General features: G+C 47.1%; 2 protein-coding genes across 8 annotated transcripts in view; both read left to right on the top strand.

Moving 5' to 3' along the window:
* The first annotated feature begins 5,580 nt into the window (after positions 1 to 5,580).
* LOC114595218 (zinc finger protein 75D-like) overlaps positions 5,581 to 25,616 on the top strand; it is a 437,997-nt gene continuing 417,961 nt past the window's right edge. The window contains exons 1-2 of one of the 7 annotated variants that reach the window (XM_077927876.1): positions 5,581 to 5,673; positions 5,870 to 5,951. In XM_077927876.1, the coding sequence (XP_077784002.1) occupies positions 5,891 to 5,951 (61 nt within the window). In that variant the 5' untranslated portion in view covers positions 5,581 to 5,673; positions 5,870 to 5,890. Of the gene's footprint in view, positions 5,674 to 5,869; positions 5,952 to 8,677; positions 8,817 to 19,163; positions 19,238 to 25,021; positions 25,525 to 25,616 lie in introns of those variants that run through there. The other 6 variants (XM_077927875.1, XM_077927882.1, XM_077927880.1 and 3 more) reach the window with 6 other exon arrangements.
* LOC144327610 (uncharacterized) lies at positions 6,454 to 7,363 on the top strand. The gene is made up of 2 exons (XM_077927989.1): positions 6,454 to 6,601; positions 6,977 to 7,363. The coding sequence occupies exons 1-2, from the start codon at positions 6,515 to 6,517 to the stop codon at positions 7,328 to 7,330; spliced, it is 441 nt and encodes a 146-aa protein (XP_077784115.1). The 5' UTR covers positions 6,454 to 6,514; the 3' UTR covers positions 7,331 to 7,363.

The raw sequence follows: 25,616 nt of genomic DNA, 5'->3' as shown, positions 1-25,616 counted from the left end.
CTGCCTCGATTAGGACCATAGGCAGTTTCCATACTTAAGGCTAATATTGATTCAACCTCGGGTTTTGTTTCCTTCTTCTTTCTTTCGTCCCGAGAGTTGTAAACAGATTTCGCGATGGACAAGATTTCACTTACGCTCTTTCCATCGTATCCAATTTGGAGATTCAGGGCTTTTCTAATATCTGGGCAAGCCTGGTCCTTGAAGAACCCTTTAACGATTACTTCATGCTGTGGGTTTTCGGGGTCTATTCCTCCCCATGTTTTAATGGCAGAGACCAATCTAGTGTAATAGTCGGACGGGTGTTCGTTCGGCCCCTGCATGACCGACTGGACTTTGGTCCAATTAACGGTGCGTTGTCCGGCGGCCTTTACTCCGTCCAAAATTGCCTTTTTAAACAGGTTTAAGCACCAAATCCCGTTGGTGGTGTTATAATCCCATGCTGGTTCTACTCTGAGGCATTGTGCTGTAAGCGCCTCCAATCCCTGAGGCCGTCCCCTTTGGTAGTCGGGTAGTTCTATGGCTTCCCCGGCTTTAGCTAGGATGTCCGCTTTCTCCGCCTCGTTGAAGAGAGCATTCAGAAGGACGTGGACATCTGGCCAGGTGGGATTGTGAGTGGAGAAGATAGCGCTGACCTGGCGGTGGCACTTGTCCGGGTCGTCCCTCAGTGAGGGCATCTGATTTGACCAAGTTACCAGGTCTGAGGTATAGAAGGGTTGATGCGTGTAAACCATCCGAGGGGGCCCATTAGGTACGAGAGGAGGAATGGGCAGGGCCCTTAAGGGCATCTGGACCGCAGTAGAACTCACGGTGGAGCTCACTTGGTCAGAAGTCCCTGGGGCCTCTTTGTCGTGGCCCAGGGTCCCCATTGCGGGGCCATGAGGTTCCGTGGAGGCGGGTTTATTCCCGATTTGGGTAGAGTCCTCAATGGTGTTGTGGAGCATAGAGGAGGGGATTTTAGTTTTAGCTTGCCCGGGGTGTTTAACGCGTTTGGTGTCCCCCTTGTCTCTTTTTGCTTGTAGTCGTGTGACCCTTCTATTCTCAGTGCCTTGTGCCTCATCTTCCCCCGTTTCCTCCCCACTGCTAGAGTTGCTGTCGCTGGGTGTCGGGGCTCGCGGCGGCGGTCCTTGATAGTAAAAGGGGACCAGGGTCTGTCGTACGTCGTCATCTTCGTAAGGGGGGGGCATTGGCTGTCGCCCGGGATTTAATATAGGTAGTTGATAAGAAGTTGTTCCCTTTGGGGCTTGGAGCATTCTCCTTACTGCCTCAAAGGTGGCCAGGTATTCCAGCTGGCGGGGTTTTTCTTCCATCAAGGCTTTCCTTAGGTGGTTCAAGCGTTCTTCATTAAACGAACCCCCCGGTGGCCACCGCAGTTCGGGTTTGGCGGAGGCAGTACTGGCGGGCCAGGTTTCGGAGCAGAGGTCCTCTAATTTCTCTTTAGATAACAATTTGTGGCCAGGAATCGACTTCCAATACGCGATGACGAATTGGAGAGGAGAGTCGGGATCCTTCTGGGAACGGGATGGCTTCCTGGAAGCCTTCCTCCCAGAGTGAGTCCGCTCATGTTTGGAAGCCTGGGTACCCATAGTATATTTCACGCGTGTCTAGATAGGAGAGAGGAGAGAGGAGGGGGTCGATAAGGATTTGTGGGTCTAGGGCTGTTCGACAAAGGACTTGTAAAAAGGAAAGGTTCTTAGTCGCTTGGCAACTTCCTAGGGAGGTTTTAAAGAGCTCTAGCTATCCGGTATTTCCTTCCTTCCTTTTCTTTAACCATTTACTTGGGGTCCCTTTTCCACTCTGCCGGTCCCGCCCAATTCCTCATGGGCTATTCCCTCCTGGCAACCTCCTACCTATCGTCAAACTTCTCAGGAAAAGGGGCCCTACTGAACGCCCGCGCCGTGCGGTGCCAGATCGGGTGATCCCTGGATAGAATTCTGGGTCGAAAATCCCCCTTGCTTTCGGAAGCGGGCTTACGATACACGTGGTACGTAGCCCGACCGGTGCGGCTGGGATTGGGATAGAAAGCAAGACCACTTCCTGCCCCCTAGAAAGGACGCTCGGGAAGATCGGAAAGAGAGCTCCAACCCCTTGCTTTCAACTGGGATGCCCGTTTGCGGAGAGTCGGCTATCTTTCAAGTCGGGTCTCTCCGTCTTACCCTTCGGGCTCCCAATTGGTGCGGCTGGCTGGAGAGTTTAGGTAAAGAGATAGAGCTCAGAACCCCCCTCTCGGGTCGAGCAGTAGTCCACGGTCTCTCTCACTGACTGGACCAAGAGAAAGGTAAGAAGGTACGATAGAGAGGAGGGCAGAGAATTCAGTTGCCAGGAGACTTCCACCCCTTCCCACCAGTGCACTGGATTTTCCTATACTCACGCGTCTTCTACGTCGATCCGATCCCGGGACCGATGAATAAGCCGGCTGGATCCCTTTTGCTCCCCGGCTGAACTCCTGGGGCTCCTGATTACCGCCCGGGAGATGGCCGGAGGTCCAAAAGGGTCTTCTCGGGCAAAGTGGCCCGCAGCCGGCTGAAGAATTCGGGGCCCCCGGTCAGCAACCCGGGAGAACCGCTGAAGCCCCACGTTGGGCGCCAAGCTGTTACGGAAAATCTGGGTGCGTATTTACCCTGCCACCCAGCCAATCGGACCGAGTCCGTGGATTCTAGCGGAAGAAAAGGAAGCTCAGCCGGACGCAGGAGCAAGATACGAAGATCCAAGTTTATTGCGCAACAGGTTCAAAACGAGATTGAACCCCGAGAATGGGGCGGCATAGACTTTTAAAAGTTCCCTCCAAGTCCCAGAATACAGTGCATGAAAACGTCATGAATACATTATGGGAAGGTTGGGTTTCGTGGATTACATCATGAATATATTACACACGTCATGAATATGTTTACAGAGAGGTGGGGTTACACTGATTAACATTTGAGACAAGGGAGGGGGAATGTGCGGAGTGAGGGATATACATAAATAAACATTTCTTGAGTACCGGTGGTGGCAGGACAATGGGACAGTGATATGCATCGTCTGCCACCTGGTATTGCCCGGAGGAAGGGTTAGGCAGGACGATCTGACAGGATTAAGAAGTTCCTGTGTACGTGCCCTGCCGCTTCAGGGATTATGGTGGTTGGGGTGCCATCATGGAGACCAAAGGGAGCTGAGTTGAATGACACCAAGAGCAAGGAAATCGGAGTTATGGTTGATTTTATATGATTTTCGAAAGGTTCCGATGGTTTCCAACCTATTCTGTAGCCTCGGTCAAAGTCGGAAACAAAGTGGATACATTGTAACAGGGTTTTGACAGGTTTACGAGCAGAATGGATACATTGTAACAAGGTCTTGACAAGATTACGAGGTCGGAAGTTTCGGTTCCATTGTTCTCGCTGTGGGGGGCCGTCAGCAGCTTGTCAGTAGGTTTAATGAGGCGTGCAAGGGCTCCCTGAGCTAGCTCCTGCAGGACGAATGCATGGCTGTGATTGGCTAAGACGCGGCCATAGGAATAAGCGGAGATACAGGAACGCCCGGTCTACTCGTTCTAAGTATGGAGCGCAGATAGCCATAGGAAGAGATAGGAGAATATATTCATATATTTGAGCTTATTTCGCTCGTGAAAGAAAGAAACGAAAAGGGGGTCTGGGAGAAGTGTGGTGCTTATGCAACAGTGAGGGGGGACTGGGTGGGTGTACCGTGGGTACCCTCGAGGTCATCGCCTCGGTTGCTCAAGGGAGAGGGGGGGGCAAGAGGTACCCCCCCCTCTGGTCCGTATCAGTGGGGATTGCTGCAGTGGCTTCCATGGGGAGCTGCCCTTGAAGAAGAGTCAGAAACTGGTACCCAATGCAGCAGGCAGACTCTGGGCTGGGATCCCTCTCTTTATCCCTGGCCTTTCTCTCCCACCTTTTTTTTTGGGGGGGGGGAGGGGATAGTGTCCACCTCCTGCTCCAGCTTTGGAAAACCATTTGCACATTTGTTGTGTAATCGGACTCCTTTGATTAAAGATATGAGATTTCGTGGGAGAGTCATTGTTTTTCTGAAGGGGGGGCGGAGGGCCAAATGAGTTTGGGATCCTCTGATCTGCAGGAAGGAGAGCGTGGCAGACCTGGCCCCTCCCTGGCAGGACCCTCTCCTCCCCCCTGACTTGGGGTCCCCCCCCCGCAGGAGCAGATCTGCCCCCCCCAGGCCCCCTCCCCTGCTGCAGTCCTGGGACCCCCACCAGATCCCAGAGAGAGAGGAGACTCACCAGATCCCAGGAGAGACAGCGATGCAGGAAAGGACTGGGGAGGGAGGGGCCTTGGCTCTGGAGGACCTGCCCCCCCTTGCTTCCTGGCCTCTCTAGGAAGGCAGCTCTGTTCCTTTAACCCTTGCCAATCCCAGCGTGCCCACCTCTCCCCTCCCCGTTTCTCTTTCTTTCCCACTTCCAGAGATGCTTTTTGGGGGACGCCCCCCCCCCACTTTCCTTTCCTTCTAGCGCAGTGATGGCGAACCTTTTAGGAACCGAGTCCCCAAACTGCAACCCCAAACCCATTGATTTTATCGCAAAGTGTCAACACGGCAATTTAACCTGCATATCTCATTTTTCCTGTGTTTTCACGTTTCTTCTTTATGACTGCTGTTGTAATAAATAATCCTTCATAAAAAATATTGCATTACATTCCTCATTAAATATTTTATTTCCATTGATACATGATTTTATGGTATAACTCAGTGCTTTTTTTTTCTAAAAAAGAATGCTTAGGGTACTCTCATTTTGTCTCAAGAAAATCACCGGGGGGGGGGGGGATAAATACAGTTCAAATCTGGGAAAATGAATACAGTGAATTTCTTCTCCTGTTAAATTCACAAAATGTTTAGGGGTATGCGTCCCCACAGAAAAAGCCTTGGTATTCCTCCAAAACAAAGTGGTGTCATGAGCCATCAAACCTCGGAAATACATTTTGTCCAGAAGGTTCCACAATTTTGGCCGCTAGTGTGCACTGGAGGGCTGGACTAAGAGACCCTCTCCCAATTTTTAATATGAGATAATAATGATTGCATGCGCACATAGAAATTAATATAAATAAAGAAACCCAGCCAGATGGGTGGTGGTGTAGCAAGTAGTCAGGCCAGTCAAATGAAGAATTAAAGGAAGAAAGTTTTAATTGTTTGCCGGCAGCAAGCAATGGCACGGAGGAATAAGTTCCGTAGTCCGGCCCCTCCCAACAGGGGAGGCTTCCCTTTATACATTCTTGAATCAGGTCTTTATCCAATCAAAAGTTACAGCATTAGACATACAGTGGTACCTCAGGTTAAGTACTTAATTCGTTCCGGAGGTCTGTTCTTAACCTGAAGCACCACTTTAGCTAATGGGGCCTTCTGCTGCCGCCACACGATTTCTGTTCTCATCCTGAAGCAAAGTTCTTAACCCGAGGTAATATTTTTGGGTTAGCAGAGTCTGTAACTTGAAGCATATGTAACCTGATGCATATGTAACCCGAGGTAACACTGTACTCTGATAGATACAACAGATTATGCCTAGAGACAAAAACTGCTTTGCCTGGAGACTGTGTTCCAGAGAGATACATGAGGTTCTGCCTAGAGACAGGGCCTATGGAGAGCTGGGTGAGGGACTGTGGAGCAGAGACCAGTTCCCAGGCGGTGGCCCTGGCTGAAGGTTTCCTCCTGAGTCAGGCAGAGGAGAGGAAGCAGGTGAGAGAGACTTTCCTCTGGATATTCCCAAGGGGCTCCAAACAGGACAGAAAACATCCCATAATGGTCTGCTGATGGCCCATCCTTTTTCTGGGAAAGCATCCATGGAATGAGATCTCACACCCTTCAAGTCTTTGTTATTCTCTTTCTAGTATTTCTCCCCATTTTCTGTTTTGAATCCATGTTTCTTTTTCAGGGAAAGGATCTCTTTGCAGAAATGGACCTGGATTCCTGTGAGGCAGAGAGGCCTCCGTTGGACACCAGAGAGAGGCCACTGGGTAAGGAGGAAGGTGGTTTTTCTCCATTTAGTCCCATTCTAATAATAATAATAATAATAATAATAATAATAATAATAATAATAATAATAATAATTATTTTGATTTTGTGTGGAGTGCCCTACCTGGGTGTCCCCGAGAGGGGGCAATGACAATAAAGATATTATTATTATTATTATTATTATTATTATTATTATTATTATTATTATTATTATTATTATTATTATTATTTCTCAAAGGCCCCTCTGTAGTTTGAGATGCACTGATTTACCTGTGAGAGAATCAGGCACTCTGGGCCTCCCCCTTACCTTTTTCCTCTTGCAGGTGACAGAATGATGCCCGCAAGACCTCTTCATCCATCTTTTCTTGGGGAGAGAATGGAAGCAGTGGCTGTGGATCCAGATCAGGCCAGGGAAAGCTGCCTTGTGGGGAAAGAGGTCAAGTAGCAGAACAATGTTGTAGATCAAGACGTGGTGGTGAACAATATTGTTGTCTCATAGGAGGACATTTCAGTTTTTTCTTTTAGGGTCCAGTGTGCTTTGAAGACGTTGCTGTTTGTTTCACAGATGAGGAGTGGCAGTTGCTGGATCCTGACCAGAGAGCTCTGCATAAAGATGTCATGGAGGAGAATCATGGGATGGTGGCCACTCTTGGTAAGGATCCCTTTGGAATCAGAATATTTGTTTTTAATTTCAAAACAGCTCTCTTTGAGCTATTTTCACAGAACTCAACAGCGCCCCCTTAAGACTCCTGGGATTACAATATTGCAGCTTCTAAACAAGGATCAGTCTGGTCTGAACTCCCCAGTCCATTTTAACTGTAAACTTCAGATTTGTTAGGGAAGTTGAAGTAGCTTATCAAATCACAGGTTCCTCTAAGGATGTCGGTTGATCCCCGTTAATTAATGCACCCAACCCTTCAGAAAACAATCCATCTAACCCACTTGTGTTATTCCTCTATTACCAGAATTAACAAGTCTTCTTCCTTAATTTCTCCGTGAGGTGCTAATCCATTATTCTTCATTGCAGATAGTGATGAACTGGAAATCAAGAACAAGGGTGACCATGACAAAATCCCCACAATGGAGAAGCTGTACAAATATCTTGAAAGTGGAAAAAAAATCCTATTCCATTTCCCATCAAAGAAATCTCATTAGGAAGAAACCCTATCAGTGCATGGAATGTGGAAAGAGCTTCAGTCAGAGCTCCTCTCTCTCTTCCCATCAAAGAATTCATACAGGGGAGAAACCCTATCAGTGCGTGGAATGTGGAAAGCGTTTTAGTGTGAGCTCCTCTCTCACTTCCCATCAAAGGATTCATACGAAGAGTGGGAAACCCTTCATTATACAGCTTTCAGTGCTAGAGAAAAACACACCAGTTTAAACAAGCCTTTGGCTGATTGACATCTAATGCCCTTTTAAAATGTGGTGGGGAGTTGGGGGTTACAGGTTTGGGGGGGTGTTTTGTGTTTTCATTGTGTGATTTTAGGGAATGTAGGGAATGGGAGCCAACTCTTAGAGTCTGAGGGGTCTTTGCCCCCCAATAAGATATGTGAGGGGGCCACCCCCCAGTTCATAGGAACAGCCATTCAAATGGCATGCTTGCACCGCATCCTGTGACTGTTTAACTAAGGCAGGGCTTACTAAACCCCTCCTATATTTTATTCAAGTTGGCACCGCTGCTATAGGGCGCTATAGAAATGAAATAAATATAATAACACCATCTGCACATGTTCCAGCTTGTCAATATCCTTCTTCTTATCATCATTTAAAAAATTTATGTACCCTTTATCTGAGAATTTCACGGTGGTTCACAACAAAAACAGACAGGATGAAAGAATGGCGTTCTCAAAAACAAGCCAAGCCAGAGAAATCTCTCTTTTTTCTTTTTCTTTTCTATTTTTGGATGAATGTACAGACTGATTCTCAGGGGACTGCTTTGGTAATAGTGCATCTTGATTTCAGTAAGTCCCCTGTGATATTTATGTGGGGAAGCTGGTAAAATGAGGCTGAATGTGGTAACAGGTGGATTTGACTGACCGAACCCAAAGAGGACTCCTTCATGGTTCCTCATCATCCTGGAGAAAAGTGACAAGAGGGGTACCACAGGGTTCTGTCCTGGGCCCGTTGTTGTTCAAGTTCTTTATAAATGTCTTGGATGAAGGAACTGATGGGATGCTCATCACATTTGCAGACGACACCAAAAGGGGAGGGGAGGCCAATGTGGCAGAAGGCAGAATCAGATCAAGAGCAGGAATAGTACCACTTTCTTCTGCCTTGGTCAGGCCCCACCTAGAATACTGTTCTAGTTACAGGTGAGTAACCATGTTGGTCTGCCGTAGTCGAAATAAAATAAAATTGTATCTGAAGAGGTGTGCATGCACATGAAAGCTCATACAAATAACAAAATTTGTTGGTCTCTCAGTATCTTAAATTTTGTTTGCCAAGGGAAATTAAGAAGGTGAGGGAACACAATCTATATTCCTTTTATAACACGTGGCCAAAGTTTATTGAATATATAAATTGTTAAGACTGTTGCCGGAATCCACCTAGCACTCATGGGAAAGGGTGGCATGATCTTTTAGTGTAATCAAATGAAACTTGTAACACATGGCAGGAAGAAAGTCTGCAATTTCATCAGGACAAGTTATTTGTTGTTTACTGTTGTAACCATTTCTTTATTTAACAGTGGTAGTGAACAATATTGTTGTCTCATAGGAGGACATTTCCCTTTTTCTTTTAGGGTCCAGTGTGCTTTGAAGATGTTACTGTTTGTTTCACAGATGAGGAGTGGGAGTTGCTGGATCCTGACCAGAGAGCTCTGCATAAAGATGTCATGGAGGAGAATCATGGGATCGTGGCCACTCTTGGTAAGGATCCATTTGGAAACATAATATCTGTTGTTGTTTTTTTATAATATTTTTTTTATTGCTTTGTTTTCCAAGGTCAAAGTAAATCATCAATACATCATCAATAACACAACAAAAGCTGTTCTACAAAAAGAAAGAAGAAATTAAACAACAGAAAATTCATTTTTCCAAATCTTTTTTTCATCGTCAATTGGACTTCCCCACATCCTCCATCCCTGCATTCCTTACAATAAAAATAAACAGCAAATTAATACCTTGTTTCATGTGTTTTTGTATTTTCATCTAATTATTTACTCTAAAAATTGAACTTTTCTCGGTCATAACTTAATTTCAATCATTTCCGAATCTCAATACTGAAGCATGTTTTTCTCAAAACTTAGCAAATTCTCAACATTCATATAGCTTATAATGTTTTTGTAAATAGTCCTTAAATTTTTTCCAGTCCTCTTCCACTGCCTCTTCTCCCAGGTCTCGGATTCTGCCTGTCATTTCAGCCAGTTCCATGTAGTCCATCAGTTGCGTGTGCCACTCTTCCAGTGTGGGTAGCTCCTGTGCTTTACAGTATTTGACTATAAGGATTCTTGCTGCTGTAGTTGCATATAGAAAGAAAGTTCTATCTTTCTTTGGCACTCTCTGGCCTACAATGCCCAGGAGGAAGGCCTCTGGTTTCTTATGAAAGGTATACTTAAATACCTTTTTCAACTCGTTATAAATCATTTCCCAAAAAGCCTTCACCCTCGGGCATGTCCACCAAAGGTGAAAGAATGTTCCTTCAGCCTCCTTACATTTCCAACATTTATTGTCAGACAAATGATATATCTTTGCAAGTTTGACTGGGGTCATGTACCACCTGTACATCATTTTCATAATGTTTTCTTTTAAGGCACTACATGCCGTAAATTTCATACCGGTGGTCCATAACCTTTCCCAGTCTTCAAACATAATGTTGTACCCAATATCTTGTGCCCATTTTATCATGGCTGATTTAACTGTCTCGTCTTGAGTATTCCATTTAAGCAACAAGTTATACATTCTTGAAAGCACTTTCGTCTTAGGTTCAAGTAGTTCTGTCTCTAATTTTGATTTTTCCACCTGGAAACCAATTTTTTTGTCCTTTTTAAAGATCTCTAAAATTTGGGCGTAATGAAACCAGTCTCGCACCTTTCCTTTCAATTTTTCAAAACTCTGCAACCTCCAAGTGTCACCCACTTTTTCTATTATTTCACAGTATTTTGCCCAGCCACCCCCCATATTAAGTATTTTTGTGGCCTTAGCCTCCATTATAAGTGGCATTTTACCGGGGGTAGTAAAAGCAACTGACATAGCCGCTATAGAGTATCTACATCAAGATGATTGCTCGGTACGAGCATTGATTACTTTTTTAGATCATAATCTGGCCAGTTTCATTTTTAGAGCTAAAAACCTATTCAAAAAAGAAAGAATAGTCCTATTAAGAATATTTGAAAATAGAGCACCTGCAACCTCTCTGATGGGGCCCAAGAGCATAGGAATGGAAGTTCACAAAAGGGAAAAAACCAACCACCAAAACCATCGAAATAGAAAGCATAAGTTCCAGCAGGATCATCCCCACCAAACAGCACCAAATGAAAAAAAGGAAGCCTCACATCCAACTGGCGTCGGGCCTCTCACGTGGGATAGTGAGGACTCCGCTTGGGAGGAAGAACTCTCGCTGATAAAGCGATTCTGGTCACTGCATTCTCCAGCTCAAACTGAGATCCTGAAAAGACTTGATTTACTTCGAAGCAGACTAGAAAAAAAGGATGATCAAGGTGAGACAATGAAGGACCCTTATGTGCAGCCCATATCTCCCAAATGTCTGGTGGATAAGAAGACAGTGGGAGGCACCTTTAAATGTGTAGACGTGGAATTACAATCTGAGCCCCCTGTGATGTACAATAAAGTAAGACCAAATCAAGGTGTGAAACCTCAAAGCTCCTGGCACAGCTATCTAAAATTGTCTCCGAATGAATTAGCTTCCCCCCCAACTCCAAAATCTAGCCCCAAATCACCAAGAAAAGAGGATCACTACACTCTCTCCAAGCAGTCAGCCTCGAAAAGAGCCAACGGGTGTGTTTTTTTAGACACCAAAGAATTGCTGGACATGGTGGTGACATAGATCCAGCTCCCCGAAGGGCCCGGGGCCTAAAAGTGCTGTCTTGGAATATCGCGGGTTGGCACGCCAAGAAAAATAATCAACAATTTTTGTGTTACCTTAAGCAATTTGACATCATCTTCTTTCAGGAGACATGGCAGAATGACCCTATATTTCTTAATGGGTATAACTGCCACTACCTGCCTGCCTCTCCATCTCTAAGGGGCGGCAGATCTAGTGGTGGCCTAGCTTGCTTCATTTCCACGGAGCTGGCGCATTCTCTAACAGCCCTACCCAGCTGCAATTCTTTAGCAACAGCCGCTCTACTTAGCTTCAAGAGAACTACTCTCTTGCTGGTCAATGTCTATATTCCCCCAGGCCAAAAAAACCCCGTTGTCAAGGCTACATGGGCTGAGCTAGAGGCGTTTTTAGAGCCTCTCGAATCTACTTACCCGTCTGCCCTGACTATTGTGTGTGGAGACTTCAACGCTCGTATAGGAACAGATGACAACAGTCTATACACTCATTTCAACCAATTTATGGACCCTGAAGAACAGACGGATATTGGCGCGACACAACTGTCCAAAGATAGTAGAAGTAATTTCCCAGGTCTCTGCTTAGTGCAGGCTGCCAGACGGAGGGAACTGCTGATATTAAACGGCAATATAGAGGGGGACCGCCCCGGGGAATATACCCATTTCTCCAAGGCTGGGGGAAGCGTTATAGATTATATCTTAATCTCAAGATTTGCTCACAGCTTTGTAAGGAAGTTCCAAGTGGGCCACAATACTCTGAGTGATCACCTACCTCTAATTTTAGAGCTTGCAGGTCGGCCTTTTGACTATTCTATTGCCGAGCCACAATATATACCTTCTGTAAATTTGGATATACCTGCCCCCAAAAGACTCAAATGGTCCCCAATACTGAATGAAAATCTAACCCTCCTTCTTCAGTCAGTGGAGTTAAAGCTTATTCGCTCCGCTATTGTATCAGGCAATTCAGTAGCTGCGATTATGGAACGCTTTAAATTACTTTTGGAAAGATTGAAACCCCATTTAACAACAGTGATACATAGCTCCGCTACAAAGAGGGCAAAGGACGGAGCTAGCTGGTTCGACCTGGAGTGCAGGCAAACAAGGAGACAAACGAGAACAGCCTACCGGAGATACAGGAAATCAGGGACTGCCCTCCTACTTAATGCTTATATTTATCTGAGACGGTCTTACAAACAATTACTAAGGAGAAAGAAATTGGAAGCTGAAAGAGCCGCATGGCACAGTTTGGTTAAGGCATCGCACGAGAAAGATACTACTTGCTTTTGGCGAACCATATCTGGTCTACTGGACCAGGAGCGTACTAATTCCATCTGTACAGTGGAACCAATGGAGTGGTTGCGCCATTTTCAATCTTTGTTCTATGACCAGGAAGCCCAACATTACAAACTATGCATTCAATTGGAGGACCTACCTCATTGGCCACCAGTAACTGCGAAGGAAGTTGAGAATTTAATCGCACAATTAAAGAACAACAAGGCCCCAGGGAATGATTACATCCCTGCCGAACTTCTGAAGTCCAACATTGGCTGGTGGGCCCCCCTGCTGGCGTCTTTATTTTCTTGGATCGACTCAACGGGTTTACTCCCAGATGGTTGGACTGAGGCAATAATTATCCCAATCTATAAAAAAGGACCCATGACAGACCCGGCGAGTTATAGACCAATCAGCCTTCTGCCTATACCCAGCAAACTATATGCCAAACATCTTTATACCAAGCTAACTAGCTGGCTGGAAACTGAAGCTATTCTAGCGGAAGAGCAAGCGGGTTTCAGGCAAGGCAGATCCACCATAGACCATTGCTTCACCCTAGCCTATTTAATTGACAAATATGCCAAAAAATCCCGTGGGGTGTTATATGCAGCCTTTATCGATCTAAAGGCTGCTTTCGATTCAATTCCACGTGTAAGACTCTGGGATAAATTGAGCACATCAAGTATAGACAAAAGACTATTATTTCTGATCAGCTGTTTATATAAAGACACGGTGCTGCATGTAAGAACTTCGTTAAATGGCCATCTTATAGGACCAGTTCCTGTCAGTAAGGGGGTCAAGCAAGGTTGCATCCTGGCCCCAGTTCTATTCAACATCTACATCAATGATATGGTTAACTGTTTGTCATCTCCGGACTTCCACGCCCCCAAACTGGCTGACAAAGCAATATCAGTGCTTTTGTACGCTGACGATGCGATACTCCTATCTCGAACAAGAATAGGCTTAAATAGGCTCATAGGTGAATTCTCAGCATACTGTAGGAGAGAGCAACTTGCAATAAACTATCAGAAAACCAAAATTATGGTTTTTGCAAGGAAACACAGACAGTACAGCTGGAGGATGGATAACCAGACAATTGAACAAGTCAAAGCCTTCAAATATCTGGGTATCGTTTTCCAGTCGACCGGGTCCTGGGATGTCCATCAAAAATGTGCCAAAGAAAAAGCAGCTCAAAGTATCAAGATGCTGTCCCGCTTCTTCTACACGAAGGGGGGCAGATACATCCCAGCAGCCCTTGAAGTTTTTCAAGCAAAACCTCTGGCGCAGTTACTGTACGGGGCGCAAATCTGGACGGGGAACCACTGCTCCAGTCTTGAAACTGTCCAGTCTAAATTTCTAAGGCAGATATTCGGCGTCCCCTCCTGTGTTCCAAACGCAGCATTATGACTCGAGGCCTGCCTTCCATCTGTGGAAACTCGGACCTGGCAGAGAACATTCAACTATTGGCTTCGTCTTAATCTGAATCCACCTGGTCTACTGCCTCTAGTAATGCAAGACCCTCACAAAAGCAAGTGGTTCAAAACTGTGCATCAAAAACTCCTTACATGCGGTCTGCATTCACAGTCCCTACTATCAATGGGCCTCATTAAAGCAAAGAGTCTAATAGGCCAGCGCCTGAAAGACATTGAACGACAAAACAACCTGACTATCTTAAAGAAACTGTGCCCATGGTATACCTACTTTCCCCCTTCTCATTTTGACTCTCCAGTTTCATATTTGTCTAAACTAACCATCCCAAAATACAGACGTGCCTTTACATTGGCTAGATGGGATGTTCTTCCCTCTGCTGTACTCGAAGGTCGTTACCAAAAGACTCCATTTGAAAAACGACTCTGCCCATGTGGAGATGGTAACACGGAAACAGTGTCCCACGTCCTTCTTTCTTGCCCCCTTTACAAAGACCTAAGGAATGAGATTATTACTCCACTCATTCTCTCCAACCCCGGCCGTTCACCAGACATTACACTGTATTTTCTATTATCTGATACGGATAGTCAGATAACAGAGAAGGTCGCGAGGTACATCGAGAGAGCTGCGAAATTGAGGGCCACCATCTGAGTGACAGACTTGTTCATCCGACGGACCTCCTTTTGCCTGTTCTTTTCTTCCTTTTATCCCTATTTTCACTTTTAACTCTTGTACAGCTGTGGCCTGTTGGCTTTGCTAATAAAGTTTTGATTTGATTTTGACTTCACTTACAGAACAAATCATATTTATTGCTGACAAATCATACCATCGTCAGCTGATGAATTTTAACATGAGCAGCTGCTTTCTTCCCATTTCTTAGGTGGAAAGAACTGATAATGACAATGAAGAAGGGAGATAGACCCTTTCCCTCAACCTTTGGGGATCTGCGGGGCTTCATTTCACCCCTTAGTCCTGCTCCTGAAAGCTTGGCAGATGTGGAGTATTTGCTCACACTCTGCCATGACTTAAAAATCAACCTTTTTTATTTTTTAAAGAAATGGTATTGCAGTGCTAAAAAGGCTCAAGAAAGCAATTCCTGTAGTAGCTGGCATCTTAGCCAGCCCAGTGCCACTCTGCCAACTGTCTCACTCCCAGCTAACTAATCTGGAAAGCTGTCTTGTCATCTCTGTCTGTAAAGACTTCAGTATCCCTTGAATTCACAATTAAGCATTTCTGGAAGAGGAAATTATATGCTTTTGTTTTAAAAGCACTAATACTGGGCCACTGAATGTGCAACCTGCCAGCCCTGCCCTGTAGGAACCTCCAACTTTAAAGATTGATCTTTTCGTGTGGCAGCAAGTATACTTTGGAACTCCCTGCCACTTGACATCAGGCAGGAGGCTTCACGGTCCACTTTGCAGCATTCAACTTTGTTACCATTGCTGAGTTTGTGATAGCTAAATATTGAGGAGAGAGCAGCCAATCTCCTATGTATATCTGAATAAATTGAGAAAGTCTGTTTTTCAGTAACTACAATTAAGCTAACATTGCAAAAGAATGCATCTAAACCGGCCTAACGGACTCATGGGGAAATGGGTATTTTGGGGGATGTTTTATAAAAGTAAGTTTAGTGGACCAGTGAAGCCACCTGAGCCAAAGGGTCATATGCCGAGAAGGCCTCGCTTTGACAGCAATCGTGCTGCAGCATTCTGCACCGGCTGAAGCTTCTGGACCAAGCGCAAGGGATGCCCCACAAGGACGGCACTGTGGTCATCCAGCCTTGAAGAAACGAAGGCGCGAGGCCAGGCTCTCCCGGTCCTGGAATGTGGAACCATCTGCAGTTGCTCAAAGGCACTTCCAGCCCCAAAGTCTGCCTGAGTCTCGGCTGGATCCGGAAGCAGCTCAAAGTCCCACGAGGTTCACCATCATCATTTTTAATTTGTATACTGTCTTTCTACCTTACAATACTCAAGGCGGTTTACAAGCTGAAGAAACAAAAAATGTACATCTTATAACAATCTAATGCAATACAAAAATGTGATAACAAAACTTTAAAATAAGCAACCTACATCAAAAAGTAACATTCAACGATTATTAGAATAGTATAAAATAATATAAATATATAAAAGTTTAAACAGAAGTCCACTCAATAGTTACAATAAATAATTTCTAAACTGTAATCAGTAAAACAATGGCAAGGCACACTACATAAAATAATACAGTACAAATGGAGAAGCAGAGACTAGAGGGTGGTTCATATGGAGAGAATCATTGGCTTACCTTATTAATATTAGGTTGGCCAAGTCCTTAGGACCTTCAGGGAACCCAAATTTCAGATTGCATTGCAGAGAGGGAGTTCTGTGTGTCTTCATTCGTTGCAAAGAAGAAGAAGAAGATTTTTATTTATACCCCGCCCCCCCCCCCCAAGAACAGGCTCATGGTGGCTAACACCAAATATAAAATACAGTTTAAAAGAAGCAAAAAAGCAATTGATTAAAATATCGCTTAAAATGCAGCCTTATTTTACTGGCGACTCACAAATCAAGACCAAAAGGGGATGAAACATCAAATGTTCACCAGGGTCAGCTATCCATGCTGGTCCTATATGGGCAGCAAAAGGCCCGAGGGAAAATTTATATACAGGATCCCATATAAGGGGTTCCATCAAAAAAAGAAAGAGGAGGATCAGACTGTAAAGGTAAAGGTACCCCTGCCCGTACGGGCCAGTCTTGCCAGGCTCTAGGGTTGTGCGCTCATCTCACTCTAGAGGCCGGGAGCCAGCGCTGTCCGCAGACACTTCCAGGTCACGTAGCCAGCGGGACAAGCTGCATCTGGCGAGCCAGCGCAGCACACGGAACGCCGTTTACCTTCCCACTGGTAAGCGGTCCCTATTTATCTACTTGCACCCGGGGGTGCTTTCGAACTGCTAGGTTGGCAGGAGCTGGGACCGAGCGACGGGAGCGCACCCCGCCGCGGGGATTTGAACCGCCGACCATGCGATCGGCAAGTCCTAGGCGCTGAGGTTTTACTCACAGCGCCACCCGCGTCCCTTATATATAGGGGTTCCATCAAAAAAAGAAAGAGGAGGATCAGACTGAGTCCAGACCAAAGGCCAGGTGGAACAACTCCGTCTTGCAGGCCCTGCGGAAAGATGTCAAATCCCCCATGGCCCTGGTCTCCCATGACAGAGCGTTCCACCTGTTCGCGGCCAGTGCTGAAAAGGCCTTGGCCCTGGTTGAGGCCAATCTAACATCCTTGAGGCCCTTCAAAATGTTGTTATTTATGGACCATAAGGTCCTCCACGGGGCATACCAGGAGAGGCGGTCCCATTGGTACGAGGGTCCAAGGCCGCATAGGGTTTTAAAGGTCAGAACCAGCACCTTAAATCTGACCTTGTACTCCACCAGGAGCCTGTGCAGCTGGTAAGATAAAAGATAAAATTCCACCAGACATCATGGGACTTGTACAGGGTCATCTGAGCCTTTGGCAGCAAGTAATTTATAAGTTTTTCCCCCCAGCTAATGCTGAAATCCACATATTTCTATACCAAAATGAAATCTGGAAAACATGTAAGGTTTTCAGTGCTGAGTAGAGGTATGGGTGTTGGACTCTATGACTTGGGGGACCAGGCTTCGAATCCCCACCCAGCCATGAAGCTCCCTGGGGTGACCTTGGGGAGAAAAAGGTGGAATATAAATGGAATAACTGGAATAAATAAATTTTCTATTTTGGAGCAACGGAGGTTCTGGCAGCCGCTAGCCTCCTGGTCATGAGAGCTGACGAAATGGCAAAGTGGCAAACCTAGAGCCCTCTCTGTGGGCACACGCACTGTGATCCCAGCAGGGCCTTAGCCTCCTTGCCCGAGCGAGGGGCCGGCCAGTCTGTTTTTCCTACTCGGGAGTAAGCTGCCTTGAGTTCAGCAGGGCCTGACTCCCAGGTCACTAAGCATAAAGACGGCAACATTAGAAGGGGCTGCTGGGTTGACATGTTGGCTGGGCTTTCCCATGGAAGCCAACGGAGGAATTCATTCCTTGGAGGCTGTGAGCAAAGGGCAGCCGAAGAAATGGCAAAATATAAGAACCACCACCACTGTGGCAACGTGCTCAGGGAAGGCGTTTTGGGAGTTAAAATGTTAAGCAAGGAAGCCATTGGGTTGATCTAGGCCAGGCCCATATCCGGTACAGACACTCAGACACCCACTGCCCAGAGACACCCAGAGATGGGCTGATAAGGATTACCAAGGAAGGACAGGGAAGGGTCATGTCCAACTCCTCATGCCCTGTCTCTAGGCAGAACCTAATGTATCTACAGTGGTACCTTGGGTTACATACACTTCAGGTTACAGACTCTGCTAACCCAGAAATAGTACCTCGGGTTAAGAACTTTGCTTCAGGATGAGAACAGAAATCGTGTGGTGGCAGCAACAGATAGCCCCATTAGCTAAAGTGGTGCTTCAGGTTAAGAACAGTTTCAGGTTAAGAACGGACCTCCGGAACGAATTAAGTACTTACCCCGAGGTCCCACTGTATGTCTAATGCTGTAACTTTTGATTGGATAAAGACCTGATTCAAGAATGTATAAAGGGAAGCCTCCCCTGTTGGGAAGGGCCGGACTACGGAACTTATTCCTCCGTGCCATTGCTTGCTGCCGGCAAACAATTAAAACTTTCTTGCTTTAATTCTTCATTTGACTGGCCTGACTATTTGCTACACCACCACCCATCTGGCTGGCTTTATTTATTTCTATTAATTTCTATGTGCGCACGCAGACAATCATTATTATCTCATATCAAAAATTGGGAGAGGGTCTCTTAGTCCAGCCCTCCAGTGCACACTTGCAGCCAAAATTGTGGAACCTTCTGGACAAAATGTATTTCCGAGGTTTGATGGCTCATGACACCACTTTGTTTTGGAGTAATACCAAGGCTTTTTTCTCTGTGGGGACGCAGGGGGACGCATACCCCTAAACATTTTGTGAATTTAACAGGAAAAGAAACTCACTGTATTTATCCCCCCCCCCCCCGTGATTTTCTTGAGACAAAATGAGAGTACCCTAAACTTTCTTTTTTAGAAAAAAGCACTGAGTTATTTCATAAAATCATGTATCAATGGAAAGATAATTTAATGAGGAATGTAAAGCAATGATTTTTATGAAGGATTATTTATTACAACAGCAGTCATAAAGAAGAAACGTGAAAACACAGGAAAAATGAGATATGCAGGTTAAATTGCCGTGTTGGCACTTTGCGATAAAATCAATGGGTTTGGGGTTGCAGTTTGGGGACTCGGTTCCTAAAAGGTTCGCCATCACTGCGCTAGAAGGAAAGCAAAGTGGGGGGGGGGGCGTCCCCCAAAAAGCATCTCTGGAAATGTGGGGAAAGAAAGAAAAGGCGGAGGGGAGAGATGGGCACGCTGGGCTTGGCAAGAGTTAAAGGGAACCGAGCAGCCTTCCTAGAGAGACCAGGAAGCAAGGGGGGGCAGGTCCTCCAGAGCCAAGGCCCCTCCCTCCCCAGTCCTTTCCTGCTTTGGGGTCTCTCCTGCAAGGGCTGCCTCGCTCTCCCCTCCTGGGATCTGGTGAGTCTCCTCTCTCTCTGGGATCTGGTGAGTCTCCTCTCTCTCTGGGATCTGGCGGGGGTCCCAGGGCTGCAGCAGGGGAGGGTGCCTGGGGGGCCTGATCTGCTCCTGCAGGGGGGACACCCCAAGTCAGGGAGGGGAGGGTCCTGCCAGGGAGGGGCCAGGTCTGCCACGCTCTCCTTCCTGCAGATCAGAGGATCCCAAACTCATTTGACCCTCCGCCCCCCCCTTCAGAAAAGATCTCCCTTCTTCAAACAAAGGAGTTCCTGGGAATTTAACTCTCTGTGACATCGCTCAGCCTCATTGCACAACAGAGGAAACATCTGCAAATGGTTTTCCAAAGCTGGAGGAGGAGGTGGACTAGCCCCCCCCCCCCCCAAAAAAAGGTGGGAGAGAAAGGCCAGGGATAAAGAGAGGGATCCCAGCCCGTAGTCTGGCTGCTGCATTGGGGACCAGTTTCCCAGTGTCTCCCAGGGCAGCTCCCCATGGAGGCCACTGCAGCAATCCCCTCGCACCCAGAGCAGGGCATCCCAGGACCACATCCTCTCTGTCGCAAAGGGATTGCTGCTGGCAAAGCAGCCGGAAATGGGCGCTGCTACTCCCTGAGCCTCCAGGGACCTTGGCATCAATGGCTGTGTGTGTGTTAAGATATCTAACAGAATAATAATACTAAATTACCCTCCTAAATTTCAAAGGAGATGTCTTTGGCCCTGCCCATACCTGGCCCTCAGAGCAAAGAAAAAGGGACCCCACCCCAGGAGTCTGCCTTGAGAGCAGCAGAGAGTCCAAGTGCAAGAAAAGGAGACAGAAGCAGGGGAGTGGGGGGGGGAGCAACTCCTGAGGACCCCCGGGTGAGGACCAAACATCTATTATTCACAAGATACAAATGACTTCCTTGTCAGTCAGTTCTGACTTCATGCATTGACTGGAAGGCAGGAGCAACCAGGCTGATTCATCTCCCAGAAATCCCTTCAGTTGCAGGTCCCTTATTTTGGCTGCTGGTCCCTTATTTACAAATCTGTAAGTTGACAGCTATGAGTTGACCTCCTTTGCTCCTTTCCTGCTGCTGCACCCTGAGTGTTGGGGAAGGCCGCTCCCTCCTCAGGCTAATTCCACCTGGCCTAGGGGGCGGGGCCCGCACTCACCTCCGCCACACCTTTAAGGACACTGGTGCTGCAGCAGCAAAAGTTAAAAATGTTTTTATATATTTTGAAGTGTTTTAAAGGTGTTTTTACTTTTTACTTTGTTGTACCACCGTGAACAGTGGTTTCTATTTATGTATTTTTATTTTGTTCCGTTTTATTTTGGTTTGGGGTTGGATATTGAGTGGGGTAGGGATTGGTTTTGTTTTGGTATAATTGGTTTTGTTTTGTTTTTCTATTTTCTAAATAGAGGCTAGTATGAGGCTCGGGATTGCTACCGTGGAGGGGCGAGGGAGGTATGGCGGTGGGGGCAGATGTCATAGGCGAAGGGGATCGAGATCCGGATATGCTCGTACCCCTTCCAATCTGCGCCCCATCCCGAGGGATGAGGGTAGGGTGAGCAAGGATTACTCACCTCCTTCACTGGTGTTGTGCAATGCCAGGTCTATAGGCAACAAAACCGCCACCCTGCGAGATTTCTTCACCTCGCAGGGGGTCGACCTGGCTTGTGTGACGGAGACCTGGGTGCGCGAAGGGGAAATGTTACCTTACGAGAGATGGCACCTCCGGGTTTCTCCGTCCTCCACCAGTCGCGGACTGTGGACTGAGGGGGAGGGGTGGCATTGTTAATCCGGGAAGATTGTTCTTTCAGGGCTCTAGCATCGCCATCAATTCCCGGCATTGAATGTGTTGGCCTAGTGTGGGGCTCTGAGGTGAGCTTGGCTGTCTGGCTGGTGTACCGGCCACCTAGCGCACCAGCAGCCACCCTGTCAGGCCTGCTGGAGGCGGTGGCCAGCTGGGCCTTGGAGTTCCCTAACCTATTGGTGTTGGGGGACTTCAACATCCATGCTGATGCCACTCCCTCCTCACAGGCTCTGGACCTGGTGTCTTCCATGGCAACACTAGGGCTCTCCCAGTTTGTTTCGGGCCCCACACATCAAGCAGGCCACACGCTGGATTTGATCTTTGGCATCGGTATAGATGTGATCATGTCTCCTTCGATGAAGGTGCCATGGTCTGATCACTACGCTCTGAAAGCCAGGATTGACTTTCCACCCCCACCCTGCTTAGGTGGCCAGCCAATTTGGGCTCGCCCGCAGAGGCTGATGGACCCTGATAGATTCCGCCAAGCCTTGCGGGATGTTGCTCCCCCTGGCAACTCATTGACTCAGCTTGTTGAGGGCTGGAATATCCAGCTCCTGTATGGCGGGGTGCCCGTGACGGAGCCTCAAGAACATCTTATAGGGTTTTTATGAAAACCTATGAGATGGCAGTGAAGGCCGCTAAGAAGTCTTACTTCTCGGCCTCCATTGCATCCGCTAGCTCTCGCCCGGCGCAATTATTTAGTATAATTAGATCTTTAACGTCCCTTGAAGGACAGCCAAATTTAAATAACAATTTGACACACAGCTGTGAGGCATTTGCGAGCTTTTTTGCGGAGAAGGTCCTGTTGCTCCGCCATGACCTCCCTGCCAATTTGGATACAATAAAGGAACTGGAGGCCCCTCAACTGTCCTCGGGTCCAGTATTGAACCACTTTGACCGGATATCCCTAGCCAATGTGGACAGACTCCTCCGAGCTGGAAAGCCCACCACCTGTCCTCTTGACCCGTGCCCGTCTTGGCTGATTAGAGCGTGTCCAGACGAAGTGCGGGCCCCTCTGGGGGATATCATCAATTTGTCCCTTGGCACTGGGATATTCCCAGGGGAACTGAAGGAGGCAGTGGTGCATCCGCTCTTAAAGAAAACATCATTAGATCGTTTAGATCTATCCAATTACCGCCCGGTTTCGAATCTTCCATTCCTGGGTAAGGTGATTGAGAGAGCGGTTGCTGAACAGCTTGGCAGGTTTCTGGATGAAACATCCGCTCTGGATCCATTCCAGTCCGGCTTCCGCGCTGGTCATGGGACTGAGACGGCTCTGGTCACCCTAACAGATGATCTCCGCAGGCAGCTGGATCGAGGCGGGTCGGGGCTGCTGATTCTTCTAGACCTGTTAGCAGCCTTTGACATGGTCGATCACGAACTCCTGGACCACCGCCATGCCGACGTGGGGATCCAGGGCACAGTCCTTCAATGGCTGCGCTCGTTTCTCTCTAGTCGGGAACAGAGGGTGGCGCTTGGGGGGAATTGTCATCGCGCCACTCCTTGGTGTGTGGAGTGCCTCAGGGTGCGATACTCTCCCCAATGCTTTTTAACATCTTTATGCGCCCCCTCGCCCAGCTTGTCCGGAGTTTTGGGCTGGGTTGCCATCAGTATGCCGATGACACCCAACTCTATCTGTTGATGGATGGCCATCCTGACTCGGCCCCAGACACACTGACCAGATGTCTGGAAGCTGTGGCTGGATGGTTACGTGGGAGCCGGTTGAAGTTAAATCCTTCGAAGACAGAGGTCCTCTGGCTGGGACAGGACGATATGGGATTGAGGGGGCAGCTCCCATCTCTTGCGGGGGTGCAATTAGTGCCAGCACCGTCCGTTAAGAGTTTGGGTGTAATCTTCGATACCTCCCTCTCTATGGAGGCGCAGATTACAGCTATAACAAAGGCGGCATTTTTTCATCTCCGCCAATCTAAGCAGTTGGCTCTTTATCTCTCTCGCCCTGACCTAGCCACTGTGATCCACGCGACGGTCACCTCCAGACTGGATTATTGTAACTCGCTCTACGTGGGGCTGCCTTTGAGACTGACCCAGAAACTCCAGCGGGTGCAGAATGCCGCGGCGAGACTCCTTATGGGGTCTTCGCTGCGATATCACATTCATCTGGTGCTATACCAGCTGCACTGGCTCCCAGTGGAGTACAGGATCAGGTTTAAGGTGCTGGTTTTAACCTTTAAAGCCCTATACGGCCTAGGACCCTCGTACCTACGGGACCGCCTCTCCTGGTATGTCCCACAGAGGAACCTACGGTCTGCAAATAAAAACATCCTGAAGATCCCAGGCCACAGAGAGGTTAGGCTGGCCTCAACTAGAGCCAGGGCTTTGTCGGCTGCGGCTCCAATCTGGTGGAACGCTCTGTCACAAGAGACTAGGGTCCTGCGGGACTTGACATCTTTCTGCAGGGCCTGCAAGACAGAGCTGTTCCACCAGGCCTTTGGTCAGGGCGCAGCCTGACTCCCTCCTCTAGCAATCTGCACAGAATTTTGCTTAACAGTTGCCATCAATTTGATTTTAATTAATTTTTATAATGAAATGTTTTTAGAATATTGGATTATTTGATTGTTGTTAGCCGCCCAGAGCCCGGCTTTGGCTGGGGAGGGCGGGATATAAATAAAAATTATTATTACTATTATTAGTGTTGTTGTTTTGTTGTTGTTGTTGTTGTTGTTGTTGTTGTAATGCTTTATTTTGATATCTTTAAGAGAATGTTTGTTTTCAGTTATGTTGCTTTGACTATAGACTATATATTTGACTTTCTTCCGATGGTTTTATTTCTATTTTATTGATTTTGTGGGATGTGAAACTGCAGTCAAGTACAATATTCCTACAGTGGACGACACATTAGGGGATGTTTTCTCCCACTCAGGAAAAAGACTTCCTGTTTCCGCCTGAGCTGGGACAGACTTCCACTCCATGTGACTTGAAGAGGGTGCAGTCTGTTGTACTAGCATGGAGGAGCACACGGCCTCCATGTTCTGATCAGTGTGGCTTCTCCATTTTGTATGTTGCTGTGTGTTTGGAGAAGTGACTCCTTAGTGGCAGTCATTTGGGACTAACTTCTTTATGGAATAGTTCTAGTTGTTATGTAACAACCTGAATGAATCTGTGAGTAAACTACTTTTATATTATCGTGAATCAGATTATTAATATAATAATAATAATAATTTTAATATTTATACCCTGCCCTCCCCAGCCAAGACCGGGCTCAGAGCGGCTTACAAGCAATAATAAAAACAAGTTGAATGATTACAACTTAAAAACAAAATTAAAATACAACATTGAAATATTGAAACATTAAAATATTAAAATGTAGCCTCATCGCAGGAGGAGAAGGAAAAGAAAAAAGAAAGAGAGGGAGGGAGGGAATCAAATTGGCTCCAAGCCAAAGGCAAGGCGGAACAACTCTGTCTTACAGGCCCTGCGGAAAGAAATCAGATCCTGCAGGGCCCTGGTCTCATGAGGCAGAGCGTTCCACCAGGCTGGAGCCATCACTGAAAAGGCCCTGGCTCTGGTTGAAGCCAATCTAACTTCCTTAGGGCCCGGGACCACTAGGGTGTTGCTTATTCACATTATTGTGCTTATTAATTTAAGAGGGATTGGAAGGGATCTTACCAGGAAGGAATTTTTAATACCAAGACTCAGATGAGTCAGCAACAAGCTGATCGCTGCGTAATCTAAAAAAGGGGGATGTATGGAACTAGAATATGGAACTTGCTAGTGCATGTTAGGAAGGATATCATTCAATAATATATCTTCTTCTAACTCCCCAATTATCCCCACAGATTTAATATGCTGTAAACTGCTCTGAGATTTTTCTTTAAAGTGTTATAGAAATTTAAATAAATAAAATAGCTCATGGTTTGGGCTGTGGTGCAGTCCAGCCCTGGTTCCCTCCAAGACTCATCCATGCTTGCTCAGGGAACCTTTTTCTTCTCCTGATATTAGACAACTTTTGTAACTGAACAATGTATTTGCTTTGTAGGATTTGTAGCGCCTCTCCTTAAGACAGACAGAACTTGGGAGAAGAACAAGGGTTCCTTCCGATCTCTCAGAGGCTTCCTGAGAGCACAGATGGATGAGCGAGACTCAACTGGCCCTGAAGCAGGAAGAGGCCATGCCATCCAAACTGGGAGCAGTGGGGGGTTCTGGGAAAACTCTGTGCAGAAGATCCTGGGTGAGGAGGACACCCTCCGCTCAGAGGTGCAGAGCCAGCAGTTGAGGCAGTTCTGCTGCCAGGAGGCCAAAGGACCCCGAGAGGTTTGCAGCCGACTCTACCATCTTTGCCATCAGTGGCTGAAGCCAGAAAGGCACACGAAAGCTGAGATGCTGGACCTGGTGATCTTGGAGCAGTTCCTGGCTGTCCTTCCACCAGAGATGGAGAGCTGGGTGAGGGACTGTGGAGCGGAGACCAGTTCCCAGGCGGTGGCCCTGGCTGAAGGTTTCCTCCTGAGTCAGGCAGAGGAGAGGAAGCAGGCAGAGCAGCAGGTGAGAGAGACTTTCCTCTGGATACTCCCAAGGCCTCCAGACAGGACAGAAAACATCCCATCATGCTCTTCTGATGGCTCATTTTTCCCCCC

The sequence above is a fragment of the Podarcis muralis genome, chromosome 4 (genome assembly GCF_964188315.1).
Source record: "Podarcis muralis chromosome 4, rPodMur119.hap1.1, whole genome shotgun sequence".
Lineage (NCBI taxonomy): Eukaryota > Metazoa > Chordata > Lepidosauria > Squamata > Lacertidae > Podarcis > Podarcis muralis.
Note: the sequence above shows the minus strand (reverse complement) of the source record. Positions and strands in the feature narration are given on the sequence as shown.

Excerpts from the sequence above, each read along its gene's own strand:
- LOC144327610 (XM_077927989.1), top strand. The coding sequence starts at position 6,515 with ATGAGGAGTGGCAGTTGCTGGATCCTGACCAGAGAGCTCTGCATAAAG. Across the intron at positions 6,602-6,976 it reads TGGGATGGTGGCCACTCTTG|ATAGTGATGAACTGGAAATC; the intron begins GTAAGGATCCCT and ends TCTTCATTGCAG.